The sequence below is a fragment of the Drosophila albomicans genome, chromosome X (assembly GCF_009650485.2).
Source record: "Drosophila albomicans strain 15112-1751.03 chromosome X, ASM965048v2, whole genome shotgun sequence".
NCBI lineage: Eukaryota > Metazoa > Arthropoda > Insecta > Diptera > Drosophilidae > Drosophila > Drosophila albomicans.
Window position 1 is genome coordinate 11,110,512 of NC_047627.2, and position 19,125 is coordinate 11,129,636.

The following is a 19,125-nucleotide window of genomic DNA, read 5'->3' on the forward strand; positions in this document are numbered from 1 at the left end:
AGAAAAATGTATTGCATATACTTTAGTTTCTCAAGTTTTCGAATCTAGCTTATTTACTTACCACCACTTGCCGGTGTCGTGGCGCTGCTCCTCCAGATGGTCAGTTGGTTTTAATTGCTAGTTGGCATTTTATGGGCCAGCTTTGGAACTGCGACGAGCTGATGCTGTTACTTCTTCTTCTAGTTGCACCTCCAGCTGTTAGTTTTCTTTTTAATTACTTTGTTATTGTTGTTGTTGTTGTAATTGGTCGGATCACTTAGCAAATGCAGCGAAACTGTAACAAAAATTAAAAGAGAGTTGGCATTATATTAAACTGTTGCAAATTGCACTGAAGAATAGTTTCTATATACTGTTTTTGAGACAATGTAAACACAACTTGTGTTCTCTTTTATTTATTTAAATACCGGCCGGCCAAAATCGAATCGAATAAATCGAGCGACGACAAACAAAAATCCGAATGCAATAGCAGCGGCTTCGGCTTTTCCCACTTTTTTTTTCAATAGTTAAAATAATTGTTCGTTCACAAACACACATACATACACACAGTTAGATGTTGTTGCATTTGTTGGACAGAGGAGCGCGAAATTAAATTTTGTTATTTCGTTACATAAACAACAAAATGCCAGCTACAATGTGCAGTTAAAATAAACAAAATACAAACACACACATAGACACGCACGCTCGCACACTGTTTTTCGATTCTCGCGTCTTCTTCCCGCGTTTCGTTGTACATGCAAAATGCAAAAACGAACTAAGTGGCAACAACAAAACAACACACTGCAATTTTTGATTTGCTTCTGCCGTATTTCTATGACAATTTTTCATTTACACACGCTGCTGCTGCTGTTGCAGCTGCTGTTGCTTCTTCTTCAACTTTTTTTTTGTATTACGCTTTGGCTTGGCCTTATTTTTCTTTTTTGTTTTTTCGTATCACTGCGAGAGTGTGTTTATCTCAATGTGTGTGTGTTTGTGTGTAGTTACTTTGCCGCCGTTTTGGCACTTACGGACGGCAACAGCGCACAAACAGCACAGTTCGAAAAGAGCGGCGAGACAACTTTCGAAATTCGAAAATGAGAGCGAGAGCGCGGCACACTTACACAAGCAAAAAAAAAGATACAAGCCGTGCATAGAGCTGTCCCGTTCTCACACATGTCTGGCTTTCAAATGGTGTTCGGCAGCAGCAGGCGCATTGAAATAAAATTCATTTTAGCAAAGCAACCAAGCAACTGACTAAAAGCAGAACGTTCTAGCAGCAACTACAAAAATATTTAGCAAATTAATTTGCGATATTCGACATCCAACACTTTTCCAATAAATTTAACAAATTGCAATGAATGAAAAAATGCGCTAGGAACATTCATCAATGTAGCTACACGTATATGTCTGTGTGCACACACACAGCTGTAAGGCGCTGAATGGCACGCCTGGGTCTGTGTATTGGTGATGATGGGAGAAATTCACCACGCCGCCAACTTAACTTGGTTATGTTCCGTTTCATCAGCAGTAGCAACATGATTCATGCATAATAAAATCTCTTTGTTTGTTGTTGTTGCACTTTACAGCTTCAAACATACATATATACAAACGTAAGCGCAAGAAAACAAAAAAGGCATACGTAATTTGGGTTTTAACACCCTCACAATTATTAACTGGGGAAGGATGGGTAACAAATGAGCAAGGGGAATTCTCCCTGAAACATCGATGGCCGCTAAACCCACACACGCGTAATTCTTGCACTCACAGACATATACTTCTACTATTTGCCCGCACAGTGGTTTAAGCCAAGCAACTTCTGCTTTATATAAATTCCATACAAATGGTAAACAATGTAATTCGCAAAACGCGTAAGTATTATTTAATGGCAAATACATCGTGCATTTAATTCGTTTATTGCCGGCCGGCATTTCTCACATTTTTTTGGGCTTTCACCTTCGAAAAACAACTTCGAAAGTATATATACATAAACAAAAAAAATTTCAAACGCATAAATTAATTGCGTAAAATTTGCAACTTAAACCACTGTTAACATGATTGCTACTTTGCTTTTGATCTGTATTTGCCCGACTGTAACTTGCGGTTACGGTTTGTTGCCGACCGCTTAAAAAAAATTCAGTGACGCGAAATGAAAAACGGAAGAACATAGAAATAATAACAACACAACGCACACATAGAGTCGTCAACAAATGACGTATGCATTTTGACCGTCATACAATGCATATTTTTATAACGCGCAATTATTTGTGTTTTGTTAAGAAACACAAAAAATAAGTAAATAAATAAAAAAAAAAAAAAACGCCAACGCAAGTCAAATGCAGTAGCCACAGAGCAGACGACGATTTGTGCTCTCTCTATCGTCTCTCGCTCTCTATCTTCATCTCTCATTTGCACTATCTCATTCATTCTCACAACAAAACAAAACATTTACTGACAACTCATACACACACAAACACACTCACATACACGCGCGCATACACACACAGCCATCACGAACAGCAAACGTGCTGATGTCCGCGCTGCGCTGTTGTAATTATGTAGTACAGTAGACGACTTTGAGTTTTCAACAAAAATTTTACGTAGAACGCAACAACACAACATCCAGCAACACGAACGTGAGCTTGTTCGTGTGTTTCGGCAGAGAGCCGAGCCGAGACCCGATGGCCGAGGCGCGCAAGTGTTCGTCGCACTTCGTGTTTGCATTTGTGTATGTAACGGACCGCGCCATACATTCGCGTGTGAATATGAATTCAAGGCAAACACGATGACGTCGAATTAGGGAAGAAGAAGCGGCCGCTAGCAATGGCATGCATTCGACTCTGTGGGCGCCGCAAATGGGCAACGGGCGGGGGTTGTGGTGAAAAAGAGAAGCGGCAAAAAAGAGAAATACTAACATGTAATTAATTTCGCTGGAGTAACATAAAAACGTTTATTCGATTTATCAAGTACAGACGATGGCAAGAATGATTTGTCTGCACACACACACACACAGAGCGACGATGCCATGAGTTAGTTTATCAACAAAAGGTCAACCATAGTGTGTTGTGTTCTGTTCTCGCATCGTCACTTGCTGCAAAAGCAAAATAAATGTGCGCTAAAAATACGCGCAGACGACGTACAAGAATTTCATTCAAACTCAAGAAGCGCACAAACAACACACACAACACATTCATTAATTATTATTTTTTGCGCCTTCATGCACTTGAACTACGCACAAAAAAAGCATTTATTTAAATAAATAAAATACAAGTGATCCACACGCACGCACACAGACAGAATGTCGTGACTGAGCACTTAGGGCATCTAGCTTGAGTTAGAGCGAGACAACACAGTGCGCTACGTAATACGTATTCCAAATGCAAATATGGCGGCACGGCAGCGGCACGAGACACACACACATACACAAATACCAGAGAGAGCCGCAAAGCGAGAGAACTTTGTTGGTTTGAGTGTCTCTTTTTTCGATTCTAGAGTTCGAAAGTGAAAAAGCCAGGCGGCAAAAGCAGCAATTGTTACTGTTGTTGTTGCTGTTATGGTGGTGGTGTTCGCTGTATCTGCAAGTATGTACCGACTACGTCACGAGTCGAGTCGAAGTGTCGAATTGAATCAAAGAGAAGAGCGTGGAATGCTGCGCTGCCGCTGCGCCTCTAGGTTAATAAATCGTGCTAATAGTGGCACGAATTTAAAGCCGGTTTATAGCCAACTGCAGCATCTGCAGTCGACGTTGACAGCAAGCAGCAAAAGCATCAATGAAATTCCACATCACCTCCCCAAAACTCACCCACTTTGCTCCCTTCTAATAAGAAATCAAAACCCACACAAAGCAAATTGAATTTATCAGATACACGATACAAAAACAGAAACCGTCTAAAATATATCACAGCTAAAGATATTTAATTTTGCGCGCCAAATGCAATTGTCACACATACAAACTTACACACACGCACACACACTGACACAGACAGAAAGACGTCATGAGATGAAGAACCGGCAAAATTAGCACATTAATCGTACACGACGCAAAAAGCCGGCCACATTTTTGTTTACACTTTTTGGTTGTGCTTAGATTTTGCATTCCCTCTTCCGATAAATAAGATATGACATCAAACCTATCGAATTGAGTTGCATTCTAAATAGCGTAAAAATCGACACTTAACACTTCAACTTCTATTCTATAAATATTCGAATATGCAGACAAAAATTCAAAGTAAACAAAACAATTCTTGATTCTGCTATTAATTAGAATTGACAATCTTATATCGAAGGGTAACGAAGAAATAGAAAAAGAACGTAACGCAGCTGCTATACAATTCTTTACTTCTCTTCTGACCCAAAGGGTTGCTAGTAGTTAAGGGCGCGCGTGCAACAAATATGCTGCAAATATCAAAGGCGACACTGTGTCCGCGAATATAAAACAAAATAATTAAATAGCAACAGTTTTCAGCATTAGAAAACTCGATCGATCGATAAATTAGCACTTGTTTTCCTTGTTGTTTCAAGAGAAGATAGAATAAGAGGGCGGAGAGAAGGTAGAAACGCGCGATACTTCGTTGAGTGGGGCATGCGCCACGTGCGACATGCTGTTAGTTGAGTTGCATTCATTTTGGAGGCGACTTCACTTACATTTGATTATTGTTATTGTTGTTCTTGCTTTTGTTGTTATGAGCGTATCCAAAATTTGTTTTTGTTGTTTGATGGTTGCGATTTCCTTTTATAGCGGGCTATTTGTTGTTATTTTAGATAGGGGAACTTTTGTAATTTGCTTTGACTTCGTCGTCGCTGACTTGATTGATTTCTTTTTGGTTGTAATATTTTTGAATTAACAAATACAACACGCAAATTTCACACAATTGTTAAAGTGCAACTGTAAAAAAAATAATATATATATTTTATATGCTTATTTAGTTGAATTGCATTCTTATTTGTTTCTTTTCTGCACCAAAAATATTATTGTTGATTTTGCCTTCACACGGGAACGGCGAGAGTGAGCGAGCGAACGAGAGAGAGAACGTCAACAAAGTGTGCACACGACGTAACGGCATAACGTAGCCGATATGCGAGCTCTTACGATAAACTACGAGACGTTAAGTTAAAAACAGCGGCGGCAAAACAGCGCGACACACACACGTATACATTTACAGTCATATGCATACGCGCAACGGCTACATAACGTATTAACGTATGCACGGTACATACACGTAATATAATAATAAATATATAAATACATATATATTTGTATATATACACTTATATATGTATATATATTTAACACATACATATTTATATTTCAAGTGAAACTTTTTGCGCGCTCTCTCGTTGCTTGGTATTAAAAATGTTGTTGTTTGTTGGTGTACGTGTATTTTCATTAAAATTTTTTACGTTTCGTTTTTCTTCTTTTTGTTAATATTCACTGCCTATTGCTGCTGCTGCTGCTAAACGCACGCATACGCACACACACAAAAGACACACTAACACACGCTACGACACACACACACACACACACACACTCAGCGACAGATAGTCAGCCCTGCTTCTTCTTCTTCTACAGTGCTGTGGCTGGTTGCGCTGTTCGTTGCCACCACCAAAAAAAAAAGTAAAATGAAAAAAATTGTCATGTCCATTGAAGTCTCACATTTTCAAATGCATTTTTGGCGCAAAATGCATTATATTTTCATAGAATTTGAGTAAAATTCACAGCGCGTTATATTAAATTAACACTTGTTTAATAATTTATATAATTTTTTTTAGTTTTTACCACAATTTTTTAGCAATTTCTACACACCGATATACGTACGCGCTACAATTTTCGACATACGCGCGTTTCTTGTGAGTAAAGCAGCCGTCGTTGTCGCCATCAAATATACAAAAATTTTTCGAAATTACTCAAAATGCGAATACACACACACACACATGCACAACACAAGCAAAGGCGAGCGCACGCGTACACCAACTACCATATAGCGATACTGCTCACACCCAATGCTGTTAGGAAGTGAGTGTAAATGCAGCCGACGTACTAACGCTTCGTAAGTTACTGAGAGCGCGAGAGCGGACACTGTGCATGTGCGATATATCGAAAGCGTCTATCTCGCTCAGTGTTCGTTCGCTCATTCGTTCGTAGTCGCAGTGGCGGTGGTGGCAATGGCAAAGCCAAATACTGCCGATGGTTGTGGTTGTGGATTTTCGATGTGTACGTGTTGTGTATCTGTATGTGTGTTTGGAGTATGTGTGTGACAAAAGCGACGAGCAGCAGCAGCACGCATGAAAAAATGCACGATGAACAAACGTAATGACGGAAACAAAATGGCTGTCACAATATTTTTTGTTGCATCGAAATATGCTGTTTTATGCCTTTTTGCAGTCTAAGCAACTATGCAACCTAAATGCCAAAACTATAATTAACTGAATATTCATTTAGTTAGGTTTCTGTGCGCCGCTTGTACCATTTTTCAGCATTTACATATATTTATTATCTACATTTTAGTTTTGACTAGCACATTTTTTCGTGTTCATTTCAGCACCAGCGTGACCGCTAGAGGTGGAGAAACATCGGTCAAACCCTTGAGCATATCGATGTTTTTCGAAAATGTTTTCAATATCGATTTCTCATGCGGAACATCGATGTTTTTTTTATATTTATGAATTATTTTTTATTGAATAAATTCTTTTGAATGAGTGCAGCATTAATTTATTTTTATAAACAATTTATCTTGAAAACCGTTTGTGTGTTTATTTAAATAGAGCAAAGAAATTTAATATTTTTAAAACGTATAGAAATTACTACTTCATGATCGCAAAGTTACTCAAAACTACCAGTACTGCAAACTATTGTAAATATAATTTTGTTTATTATGACTAATACTATTTTTTAATTTTCAAACTCAATAAAATGAAAAAAATTAATAGATAAAAAAATAATAATAATTAATAGACATTAATTAGAATAGAAGACCAAATATATAACAGCCTTGCAACGTTATATATAACAGAGTGTTGTAGTGTCATCGCTAATCAGCTGCTTCGAATTTATAGTTGCAAGTACCTGGAAATCGATAAGCGATAGGTCTGTAACGTCCAATTAGAACAATTCCGCGAAAGCTTTAAAAAACTTATAGTTGGTACGGCAATAGCCAATATTCAAAACCCACTCAGTTTTTTTACGTTTCGAACTTACTTTTTTTTCTTATGGGTTTTTACATGGGGCGACCGTAACATTTTTTTTGGCGCAGTGGAGATAGGCTATAACAAAGACAAAAAAAATACCAATAAGTGCGTTTTCGGTATTTTCAAACTTGAATCAGCTTTCTGCAAAGTGTCATACTACAAATGTGTTATTAAATGAAGAGTAACCAAGTGACTGTTCTCAGGATATCTATATTTTGGTATATTTGCGCGTATATTTTCGAATTGTGGCTTTGTGGTCACACCCCGACACAGGTGTTAAATAAAGCAGCTTTAAAGAAAGCTCTTTTTGTTTTTTAAAGAAAAAAGTGACTGAACTCATCAATCTAGTGAGTGTACGAAAATTGTAGAAACAAAGTAACAAAAGGCGTAAACACACAAACACAATATATTTACCTTTTAATTTTTTTTGTTGTTAACAAAATTCAGCACAAGGTACGACGCCATTTGCTGTTTAGGCGAAAATTCTAGCGGCAATATATAAACGCGTGCGCATACATACAGATACACGCGCACAAAACCAATACAAGTGCAAGCGAATAACAGAAACATCAGCAGCAACAACAACAGCAATAAGAGCAGCAGCAGCAGCAGTAGATCGTCATGCCACGAGGAAAGTATGTTAACCACAAAGGCCGCAGCCGCCACTTTACATCGCCCGAAGAGCTGCAACAGGAGTCCGAGGAGGAGAGTGACTCCAGTGGCAGCGAGCAAGAGGAACAAACTGCGGCCGGCACCTCATCCTCCAAACAGCCGGCAACAGCGACAGCAACATCATCAGCACGCAAACCCGCAAGGCCACAGCAGCGACAAAAGCAGCAGCAACAGCAGCGACAGGGCAGCTCATCGGATGAGGAATCGGAGGATGATTCCGATGATGATTCGGAGTCAGAAGCACGTGATGCAAAGAAGGGCGTGGCTTCGCTCATCGAAATCGAGAATCCCAATCGTGTGACCAAAAAGGCCACACAGAAGCTATCGCAAATCAAAATCGATGATTCCACTGGCGGCAGCGGTGGCGCCAAACCCGAATTGTCGCGTCGCGAACGTGAACAGATCGAAAAGCAGAAGGCACGACAGCGCTACGAGAAACTGCATGCGGCTGGCAAAACCACCGAGGCGAAGGCGGATCTGGCGCGTCTCGCCCTAATCCGGCAGCAACGTGAGGAGGCAGCTGCCAAACGCGAGGCGGAGAAGAAGGCGGCCACCGATCTGGGCAAGAAGCCGCTCTCCAAGTAGTCACCTTTTTGTGGACCAAGCAAACAGCAAAATACAACTGCGAAATTAATAACAAAACGAAAAAAAACAGTCTCGCAATTTGGGATTGTGGCAATTGGGACGCTTAGTTAAGATCAGTTCGCGTTTCTTGTTTCTTTGATCATGATCCATCAAATAATTGGTATATACAAATAAAACAAAAACTTTATATAGTTAAGTTTCAAAATCCCAAATGTCTAACGACAAACAAATTTATTTTCTATCCTCTCTTATTTTTTAACGCAGTCTTTTTGTAATTGAGAATTATATAAATAAAATTATATATACACATGTATATGAACTAGCAATATTCTTAACACGCTTTTAGCTCGAGTTTTTAACAGCTTTAAGTTTGTGCTAGAAGAATTCCGTATACGCTGCGATTTTGTATGAACAAAACTTGGGCTCCGAAGATTTGAAATGTTCCACCAAAGTGCAACTTAAAACAAAAAAAGAATTATTTATACAGCGAATAATCTTAATTAATGGCTCAGCCAGCATTCTCGACTTTATGATCGAATTTCTCTTGCTAATATAATTGATAAGTTTTTTTTTTTTTTTTCAATTTTTAAATAAATTATAATTGATTTTTCATATTCATATTTCAATGTCCGTTGTCTACGTTGATTTTCTTTTAGCCGTAACCCAAAATAATGATTTTATTACATTTTAAATAATAAAAATTGATTACAATAATATTCTTTTCTGCACTAAACCTTTGATTTCAAGTAATGATTTTTTACATATGAGTGTGCGAAAGTAAGAAATGAAATATTTATACGCAAAGCGTTTCTATAGATTATCGATGAGTAGGCTGATAAGCTGAGTACAGATTCCCCCTGTTCTCCCAGACTGAAAGATCTTTATTGTATATAATATATGTATATATTTATAGCAATAATCTAGTAGAAAGCAAACTATTTTTGTCTACTACACGTAAAACTAAGTCTATTATTTGAACTCTATACAACGCCCCAGACCTCTTCGAAAGCGCTGCAGAGTTTGGAGCACGCGATGGCCGCCGACAGCGGATAGTTACTGATGGAGAAGAGCTCCTCGGTGTAGTCTGTCTTGAGCACTCCATGCGCAAAGGCGCCGATAACCATGACGACGGGTTCGTCATACGATTTGCTGCCCTCCTCGCCATGCGGCACCAGCTCCCGGCAATTGCTGACCAGTTTGCCCGAGAAGGACATGGCATATTTTTTGCAGCCCACAGGCAAATGATCCGTAATGGGATTCTTGATGACACTCATCAGACGTCGCGATGTGTCGTTGGCGCGTATTTGAAACTTGTGCAGCAGCTGCACCATGAGGCCGGCAAAACGCTTGAATGTGCGCGGTATACGTGTCTGCGGATTGATCTCGATAAGCACATTGTGTTCGGTGCGCACAAACACCTGCAAGAGGCCGGCGCGATTCAGTGGCGAATCGAAGAGCATGAGGAGGCATTGATGTGTGATGTCAGGGCGACAGGAGCCGGGATCACGTTGATTCTTGCGCATAATACCCGCATGATCGTCGCAGTTAAGCAGCTCAAATGTGTTGTGCACCTGTAAATTGTTATTGTTGATTAAAACGTGTTCATTTCATGGCAACAGTTAAGCATACAACGCACCTTTACCGTTTCCAGCTGCGCGCCTTCGAGCACTATGATCAGACGCTTCTCGGCGGCATTCACGTGCAGTACTTTGAAGTGTTTCTTGTCCAAATCGAATTCCGGATCGTCTGCTTTGCGGCCCACAAATTTCCGTTTGCGATTTATTACTTTGCCCTGGCCACCCATAATGTTTCCTTAATACTCTTTTGTCGCCAACAAATTGAATACAAAAACAAATGCCATGTGCTGTGTAACAGTGTAACCAATGCGCGTTTTGCTATGTTCCATAACTATACCGAAAAGTATACCACAAACACGAGCTTGGTCACACCCAAGTGCCATTGTCTACAATCGGTTTAAGCTATCGGCTGCTATCGCTACTCGCTTTGCCATCACTAAAACGAACTGTGCAATATTTTGATTTGACATCTGTTGTTGACAAATTGAAGAGTCGCTTTTGCAAATCATAACAATTCTACATGGCTGCCATTCGTCGTGATATAGCGCCGTTCTTGCAACGCGTGCGCGCCTTTCTGCTGGGCGTAAGTATGCCACACAAACTTCCGTAAATGACGATCCAATCTGTGTGCGGTGTCGTACGTTATGTAAGTGTGGAATTGTCATTGATATATTTCTCTATTTGGTGTTCCAGCGTGAACACACCGTTGCCCTGCGCTTTGAGGATGGCTTGGCCGATCGCACACAGCCACCGCCAGAGATTCCCGATGGCCCATCGCACATCTACTCGGCCAACTATTACTGCACACGCGACGCACGCCGTGAAGTGAATCCACCCATTGATCTGGTGCAACAACAGCAGCTGTTGGAAGCCGCCGGAGATGCAGCGAAGCCAGCTGGCAACAAATTGCCAACGCCCGGCAAGGTCTATGGATGGGATTAAATGAGGCAACGATGCAACTGGCGGAGATATGGCAAATGAATGCACACAGCCAACTGTGTTTATGATTACATTTCTAGTTATCTTAAAATAGAAAACATTTCAAATCCACCAAGTGCTTTCGCCAGTCTCTAATAATTGGGGGGAATCCCCAGTCCCATTTCTATGGCAATGGTTGTAATATTTCAAATTTATTAGTGCTTTATGAGTGATTTGATTGGTACAGCTTCAAAGGTCTCTCAGATTAAGATTTACAGCATTGCTGCAAATATGTTTGTTTAGTTTATTAGCTTGTGTCTGACAATTTCCAGTAAATTGCTCCATTTGATGAGGCTTTGTGCATCTGACACGCTTAAATGGTGCACTTGCTTTTTATGACTGCAAAAACATCTGGCGTGTATAAATATTGCAAATAAGTAAAGCAACTCGACTGGCAGATGATAAATTCGAATCGGGTATTTCCAATGCATCTATTAGTGGGTGGCAAAGGTGACAACTTAATCTATAAGCAGTGCTAATTGAGGCAACGATTCAGTTGCCAATTGCATTTTGCGTTGGATTGTCTTGATTTCGCTACACTTGGCCACAATGCTCTGGCTAATGGTGCTCCTGTTTGGCATACCCTGTCTGTTGCTCTGGGACTATTTGATACGAAAGCGACGCAATGATATGCTACATTATATGCGTGGTCCACCGGCGTTGCCATTTCTGGGCAATGTGCTGCTTTATCGTGGACTTGACGGAGAACGTGAGTAATCCAAGCAAATGAATTCAATCGAGAGAGTGTTAAATCGATTGCAACGATCTGTGCAGGCGTCATGGATTATGCGGTGGCTAATTGCCAGAAATATGGTAACATGTATCGTGTATGGATCCTCAATCAGTTGGCTGTCTTCTCCACCGATCCTCGTGACGTTGAGGTCATCCTGAGCAGTCCGCAGCACATTACCAAGAACAGTTTGTACAATCTGATGCTGCCGTGGTTAGGCACAGGCCTCTTGATGAGTACCGGTCGCAAATGGTACTCGCGGCGTAAAATCATAACGCCCACGTTTCATTTTAAGATCCTGGAGCAATTTGTGGATATCTTTGATCAGCAGAGCAGCATTTTGGTAGAGCAACTGCAGCAGCATGCGGATGGCAAAACCGCTTTCAATATCTTTCCCATCGTTTGTCTTACGGCTCTGGACATTATTGCAGGTAAAGCGACATCTAAAAGAAAAGAATGGTGTTTAAAAGTGTTTATGTGATGAACTCATTGCAGAGACCGCCATGGGCACCAAGGTGCATGCCCAAAAGAGTCCAGAGCTGCCTTACGTGCGTGCCGTCTTCGAGTAAGTAACTTAGAAACGGCAGCGGAAGTCTTCCTTCCAATGTTTCACTTCTGAACAAGTTTTGTTTATGAAGTCCTTAGTTTCTCCTCGCTGATAGCTTTTACTCTTTCCGCAGTATGTCAAACATCATCACGGTGCGCTTCATCAAGCCATGGCAGCGCATTGACTGGATGTTTCGATTGGTAGAGCCGCGTCTGGCTGCCAAGCAAGATCAATTGATCAAAACGATGCACGACTTCACAGAGGCCGTCATACATCAGCGTCGCGAGATGCTCGTCAACGAACAGCGTCTAGGGGACAACGATAAATTCGACGATCTTGGCCAGAAACGTCGCATGGCCTTGCTGGATGTGCTGCTGCAGGCCACAATTGACGGCGAGCCGCTTAGCAATGAGGATATACGCGAGGAGGTGGACACATTCATGTTCGAGGGCCACGACACTACCACCAGTGGCATTAGCTTCTGCATCTACGAGATCTCGAGACATGCGGCAGTGCAGCAACGTTTGCTCCAGGAAATCCACACAGTGCTGGGCAAGGAGAATAAGGGAGAGGCAGTGACGCTGCGTGATCTTAATGAGCTGAAATTTATGGAGTGTGTGATTAAGGAGTCTCTGCGTTTGCATCCGCCTGTGCCCATCATAGGACGCCACTTTACCGAGGATGTCAACATATGTGAGTGATGTGCCTTGTTTTGCCAGCCGCTGTTTTGCAAGTTTCCGTTTTTTGTTTTGCTTCAACAGGTGGCAAACTCGTTCCGGCTGGCACCAACTACACAGTGGGATTGTATGCGCTGCTGCGCGATGAACGGGAATTTGAGGCGCCTCATGAATTTCGTCCCGAGCGGTTTGCGGCAAACGGAGAGACAGCAACGTTAGTATCGACTGAGACGACGCTTCCACCTCAACAACCACATCCGTATGCTAATATCCCGTTCTCGGCGGGACCGCGTAATTGCATTGGCCAAAAGTTTGCGATGCTCGAAATGAAGTGCGTCATCAGCAGGATGCTGCAGCACTTTGAGCTGCTGCCTTTAGGGCCAGAGCCGCGACCCATGCTTAGTCTCGTCCTGCGTTCGGCCAATGGCATACATTTGGGTCTGCGACGGCGTTAACAGTTATTTTGCATTACCAATAAATAATATTTACAATTTGCTGTTCTCAACGAACAGCTGTTTTGATCTATTTCTGTCTCTGTCCAATTCGTTTTCTTTGCCAACTGTTATCGAGCATATCGATATATTAATAGCCATCATTGCTGTAACTGCTATTCATCGCATTGAACAGGGCATACGATTCGTTAATATATAAACCATATATTTTGTACCCACTTTCAATTAATGCATATTTATGTGTTTACTAACTGCAAACAGTTATTCTCATCGATAAGAGCTAATCAGCAGCTCTGCAGCTGTTACACTTTTTCTCGCTCTGTCTCTGTCTATTTCATTAGCTTTGCTGTGGTTGAAACTTGCAACGGACTATAAAGATTATCGATAAACTAGAAATTATCGCTGTTCGGCTGCCAATAGCATTTGCCCGCATTCGTTTCATTGATTGAAAAACAATTATTTTGCTCTTCACTGCATACCAAAAAGTTCTTATGTATTTACGTGCCGCGCAGTAATTCTCTTTGATAAGAGGTAATCAAAAGCTATACAGCTGTTTTTGCTCTTGCTCGCTCCATCTTTGTTTTTGTCTCTGTTCCTATTTGTTGCATACCCTCTTTGTTGCACTTTGGGTCGCCTAGGAGTATCGTAAATTTCGATAGGATCGCTAGCAGTACCGATTGTTACGTAAATTACACAATTAGAGCCCATCGATGATCTGATATAGCGGTGTGGAAATTAACCTCTTCCAGTAAGTTATCAAGTACTTTCTCCCTTAACTACAGGGTATGTAATGGTCGAGCACTAGTCTTGCGTTTGTTGTTAAAAAACAATTGACAGTTCACTCGGAGAGCGGTTGCATGCCGGTAGCCGTAAATTTCATTCTCCAAAAATGCATTCGACTTTGTGAGCACTTTTAATTTTTAATTTGCAAGCAAAAGAAAACAATAGTTTTTTACGTTTGTGCATTTGTCAGCAAACTTTAGAGTCTAAAGTTTAGACAGTAAAAAGAGACCAGAATTTCAAAAATAAAAACAAAGACAGTGAGTCCCATAAGTTATCGCTGCAGCTGCATATGCAATACATTCTAATTTGATACTCACATATGTGATAAATAAAATTATTTGAAAATATTACAAAAAACAACTACTATTATAACTATGTAATACAAATGACTTGAATGTTTGTTTTTAAATATATTAATTTCTTTCATTTGTTTTAGTTAGCTAACTTTCAGCCTCCACTGTGGTATAAAAATAACGTAAACTGTTGAGCTTAATCGCAAAGATAATACAAATTCTTAAAGTATTTATAAAATGATGGGTTAGAGTGGACTATATAACCAGTAATTGACTTAAACAGGTAAACAAATGCAATACTTTTCGGAAATTATCGATCGAAAGTTATATTTGTTTGATTCCAGTACAATCATGTTGTTTATGCTGATAGTGACAGTTCTGCTGGCTTGGCTGCTGCGATTCTTCCTGAATTTGGCGTTCAAGGAGCGGAAATATCGTCAACAATTAAATGGTTTGGCGCCCAACGTCTCCGATGTGCCCATAACTGGAGCCCTGTGGCAGATGCGTGACTTTCAGCCGGATAGTAAGTGCCATTCAATACCTGTTAGCGAAAGTATAAACTCGATGCCATGAATATTATTTCCATTCTAATGTGTTAAATGAACCTAATACTGGATAATGGATAACCCACAAAATTCATGAGTATGTAGAAGAATAGAATATTACTTTTTTCAATACAACAAATATATATGTATGTTTGTAGGATAATTTGACATTTTTATACCCGCTGCCCATAGGGTAGAAGGGTATTATAACTTTGTGCCGGCAGGAAATGTATGTAACAGGTAGAAGGAGGCATCTCCGACCCTAAAAAGTATATATATTCTTGATCAGCGTCAACAGCCGAGACGATATAGCCATGTCCGTCTGTGTGTCTGTCCGTCCGTCCGTATGAACACCTAGATGTCAGAGACTATAAGAGATAGAGCTTTAATTTTTTTCGACAGCATTTGTTATGTTTGCACGCAGATCAAGTTTGTTTCAAATTTTTGCCACGCCCACTTCCGCCCCCACAAATCAAAAAAATCGAATAACAAGCGTAATTTAAAAGCTAGAGTTACGAATTTTGGTACATACAATAACAACTATAGAAGTTATGATTCCTGCAAATTTGGTTGCGATCAGATAACAATTTTGGAAGTTATTAAAGAAATACTTTTGTATGGGCAAAAACGCCTACTTACTAGGGGTCTGAGTTGCTTTGGCCGACAATCTGGGACATTGTGCCGTCTAGGGTAAATTTTGAATGGTGTACTATATCGATATACCAAATATACCATTTGGTATATTTTTAGTATTTTGCAGTATATTCGGTATATTTTGAAAATGATACCGCAATATTTTGCCTTTATTAAAAATGGGTAGCGGGTATCTCACAGTCGAGTATACTCGACTGTAGCTTTCTTACTTGTTTACGTTTCCTTTAAGAATCAACTTTTTGGTTTTGGTTCTTTAGGCAGGAGAATAACATTTTAAGGTTTTTCATGAACTTTTTTTTTTTTTTTTTGATTTTGAAATATACTGAATTATTTATAGAAAACAAACTTACAAACTTCATAAGTAGAAAAATAAAATGTGGTAGAATAGAAGTTATTTCAATATAAATGAGTAATAGAATAAAACAAATATGTTTACAGAATATTCTATAACTTCTACTTAAGTATCACAATTTGACATTTTTTGAACTTTTTCTTTATGAACATAACTTTTTTGTATTGCTTCGTAAGTTATAACCCGACTCTTGGGCAGTGAAATAATCGTCGCTCTCAACTCTTATAATGAGTTTCATGAACTGTTTTTTATAAATATTTTTTTATTATGAAACAGACAGAAGTAATTTATGTTTCAGAAGAGCGCTTATGGAAAAACTAAGAACAAATTAGGAAAAATCTTGGAGATCGGTATCGAGAATTATATAGAAAACAATATTGAGTAATAGTATTAGGTTAATAGAAAATATAATAAAGATTTTCATGTGCAGTTACATCGATTCACATGAAGCTTGAGCAAGTCTTCCACAGTATGACCAACTGACCTGAACTCTTGTTCTTTGCAGATTTACATGAGAAGTTCGCTGAATACGTTCAGCGCTATGGACGCAGCTTTGTGGCAACTACATGCGGACGCATGGTGCTGGTTACCGCCGAGCCGCACCTGGTGGAGACTTTGCTGTTGAGCAAACAGCAGCTGCGCAAAAGCATCGTCTATGGTGCATTGCGTGGCTGGCTGGGCGATGGCTTGTTGCTGAGTCGTGGCGAACGCTGGCACTCGATGCGGAAAATCATCACGCCAACTTTTCACTTCAACATATTGGAACAGTACATCGATGTGTTCGATCGTCAGTGCAATGTGCTTGTGGAGAAACTGAAGCCACTGGCCAACGATCAGCAGGCAATCAATATATATCCATATATGGGACTGATGGCTCTTGATATTATTGGCGAGGCGGCGATGGGCGTCAGCATCAATGCCCAGCTGGATGTGGACTCGCCGGTTGTGCAGGCTGTCAAAGAGTAGGTGCACATTAGTTTGCTATCCAATCTCTCCATAAAGTGCCTTAGAAAACTATTCAACTTTGTCTGTCTGTCTGTATGAACACCCTACAACTCAGTAATTGTAAGTGATAGCAGATATTAATAATTATCGAAATCACCACCATTATTTTATAGCTGGAGTATGCTTCTAATATTTAACAGACGTTTCTTTAACTAAGCAAAGCTGTTAAACGATCGCAATGTATGTAAATGTAACTGGAGCTGTTAAGTGTTGTTTCCAGACGTCTTCAAATTGTTCACAGCAGAAGTGCTCGCTGAGTCAAGAGGCTCACCTCTGTTGTTTAGCAGATAACGTCTCTGTTAACTAAACAAAGCTGTTAAACGATTGCAATGTAAATGTATCTGGTACTGTTTCAGTTGCCCTCAAATCAAGAGGCTCGCCTCTGTTGTTTAACAGTCGACGACTCTGTTAACTGAATGACTGCTAGTAAATGTAACGGGTGCTGTTAATTAAAGTCTTTGATACTTTTAAGACAATTTGTTGTATATGCTGCTCTCTTAAAATGTTTAAAGTAATCTCACTATAGAGCTCTATTGCCTGCAGCTTTCTTATTCGTTCTTTTTTCATTGCTTGCAGCGTAACCAATACGCTGGCCACACGCTTTGTGCGTCCACTGTTGCTGCATCCCACATTATTTCGCTACTGTTGGCCTAGTGGCTATCGCAAGCAGGTGGCTGCTGTGCAGCTGCTGCGCAATTTCACCGACAACATCATCGAGCGGCGCCGTCATCAACTGTTACAGCAGCAAGAGCAGCAGCAGAAGAAGGAACAAGAGTTGCCGAAGCGAGCTGCATTATTGGACACCTTGTTGCAGGCGCGCTATGCGGATGCGCCATTGACTGATGTCCAAATACGCGACGAGGTGAGCACGTTCATCTTTGAGGGTCACGACACAACCACCTCGGCTGCCTCCTTTTGCCTGTATCTGCTGTCGCGGCATGCTGCAGTGCAGCAGCGGCTCTTCGAGGAGCTGCACACGCACTATGGCTCCGATTTGCAACGTCCCGTTGTCTATGGCGATTTTGTGGAGCTCACGTATCTGCATGTTGTGGTCAAGGAGTCGTTGCGCCTGTTTCCGCCCATTCCAGCGGTGGGACGCTGCCTGGAAAAAGATTTAGTAATAGGTAACCAAAAACAATATACATATATATATATATATGCAATATCCGAGATCTACAAATTACGTCTACTTGCAGGTGATTCAATTTTGCCCTCTGGCACCAATGTGGTTGTGCTGCTTTGGCAACTGCTGCGCGACGAGAAGTTCTACGAGGATCCGGAACGCTTCTGGCCGGAGCGACATCTGGCGGCCAATAAAACTAACGAAGGCTTCTCCAGTTATATTCCCTTCAGTGCCGGACCACGCAATTGTATTGGGCAGCGTTTTGCGTTGCTCGAACTAAAAACGATTGTCATCAAGGTGCTGCGGCAATTCGAATTGTTGCCCCTGGGCAAGGAAGTCAAGCCCTCCATTAAACTGGTGCTGCGCTCCGTGACGGGTGTTAATTTTGGGCTGAAAACACGCGTGTACACGTAGCTACATACATATATATTTGTTAATATAAAAACCAAGATAAATTTGCAGACAAACCAAATACTAATATACCAAATGTTATATTTATTGTAAGAAAAGAAGAATCCTCTTGAGAGCTGTTTTATTTGTTGGTTACACTTCCAAAGATATTGCGTGTAAAATTGAGCGTCAATTTCAACAGCCATTCGAGTGTCCTCTTCACATAAATCCGATTTCCGATTGCAGCGATGGTGCCAATCGATTGCTAATCGATAAGTGCGTTAAAGCGCTCCACAATTCAAAACTTTTCACCCAAGCGCATTGAATTCACTTCTTATTAATGGATTTGTAAATGCATATGTATATATATTTTTTGTGTTGTTATTTATTAATTTATTTGTTGTTGTTGTTTTTTTTTTAGTGGCGATTAACAAACACACAAACGAGTGTGCAGCATCATTTTGTGAATGGTTGCGGCACTCGAGTGCTCGAGTGCATTGCCCTAAAAGTGTTCACACGTGTCCGTAACATTTAATGGATCTACTTAGTATATATATATGTATGTATATAGTGTTTATATGTATGTATGTGTACAGTTGTATAT

At 40.4% G+C, this 19,125-nt stretch overlaps 6 protein-coding genes across 16 annotated transcripts in view; 4 read left to right on the forward strand and 2 right to left on the reverse strand.

Annotated features, from left to right (window-relative positions):
* The window catches only part of LOC117577642 (homeotic protein female sterile), a 28,220-nt gene extending 21,723 nt beyond the window's left edge, over positions 1 to 6,497 (reverse strand). For 5 of the 11 annotated variants that reach the window (XM_034262519.2, XM_034262516.2, XM_034262515.2 and 2 more), the window contains exons 1-3: positions 5,750 to 5,843; positions 4,618 to 4,858; positions 62 to 274 (exon numbers count right to left, since the gene is read on the reverse strand). The gene's annotated coding sequence lies outside the window, so the exon portion shown is untranslated. Of the gene's footprint in view, positions 1 to 61; positions 275 to 4,617; positions 4,859 to 5,749; positions 5,845 to 6,437 lie in introns of those variants that run through there. The other 6 variants (XM_034262520.2, XM_034262518.2, XM_034262511.2 and 3 more) reach the window with 4 other exon arrangements.
* An 855-nt stretch (positions 6,498 to 7,352) lies between these two features.
* Positions 7,353 to 8,741, forward strand: LOC117565760 (28 kDa heat- and acid-stable phosphoprotein). Its single transcript, XM_034245056.2, has 2 exons — positions 7,353 to 7,505; positions 7,606 to 8,741. Exon 2 carries the CDS (start codon positions 7,780 to 7,782, stop codon positions 8,413 to 8,415), a length of 636 nt encoding a protein of 211 aa, XP_034100947.1. The 5' UTR covers positions 7,353 to 7,505; positions 7,606 to 7,779; the 3' UTR covers positions 8,416 to 8,741.
* Positions 8,742 to 9,176: 435 nt separating this feature from the next.
* LOC117565677 (ribosomal RNA small subunit methyltransferase NEP1) lies at positions 9,177 to 10,302 on the reverse strand. The gene is made up of 2 exons (XM_034244949.2): positions 10,052 to 10,302; positions 9,177 to 9,986 (listed from the first exon to the last, which is right to left on the reverse strand). The coding sequence occupies exons 1-2, from the start codon at positions 10,217 to 10,219 to the stop codon at positions 9,396 to 9,398; spliced, it is 759 nt and encodes a 252-aa protein (XP_034100840.1). The 5' UTR covers positions 10,220 to 10,302; the 3' UTR covers positions 9,177 to 9,395.
* Positions 10,303 to 10,402: 100 nt separating this feature from the next.
* On the forward strand, positions 10,403 to 11,042 carry LOC117565879 (NADH dehydrogenase [ubiquinone] 1 alpha subcomplex subunit 7). Its single transcript, XM_034245260.2, has 2 exons — positions 10,403 to 10,575; positions 10,686 to 11,042. The coding sequence occupies exons 1-2, from the start codon at positions 10,513 to 10,515 to the stop codon at positions 10,932 to 10,934; spliced, it is 312 nt and encodes a 103-aa protein (XP_034101151.1). The 5' UTR covers positions 10,403 to 10,512; the 3' UTR covers positions 10,935 to 11,042.
* Positions 11,043 to 11,316: 274 nt separating this feature from the next.
* On the forward strand, positions 11,317 to 13,449 carry LOC117567580 (cytochrome P450 4d2). The gene is made up of 5 exons (XM_034247661.2): positions 11,317 to 11,679; positions 11,745 to 12,131; positions 12,196 to 12,265; positions 12,381 to 12,940; positions 13,009 to 13,449. Exons 1-5 carry the CDS (start codon positions 11,520 to 11,522, stop codon positions 13,377 to 13,379), a joined length of 1,548 nt encoding a protein of 515 aa, XP_034103552.2. The 5' UTR covers positions 11,317 to 11,519; the 3' UTR covers positions 13,380 to 13,449.
* A 768-nt stretch (positions 13,450 to 14,217) lies between these two features.
* On the forward strand, positions 14,218 to 18,545 carry LOC127565478 (cytochrome P450 4ae1). Its single transcript, XM_052004128.1, has 6 exons — positions 14,218 to 14,416; positions 14,596 to 14,735; positions 14,797 to 14,975; positions 16,509 to 16,965; positions 17,585 to 18,132; positions 18,205 to 18,545. Exons 3-6 carry the CDS (start codon positions 14,804 to 14,806, stop codon positions 18,543 to 18,545), a joined length of 1,518 nt encoding a protein of 505 aa, XP_051860088.1. The 5' UTR covers positions 14,218 to 14,416; positions 14,596 to 14,735; positions 14,797 to 14,803.
* The last annotated feature ends 580 nt before the right edge of the window (positions 18,546 to 19,125 follow it).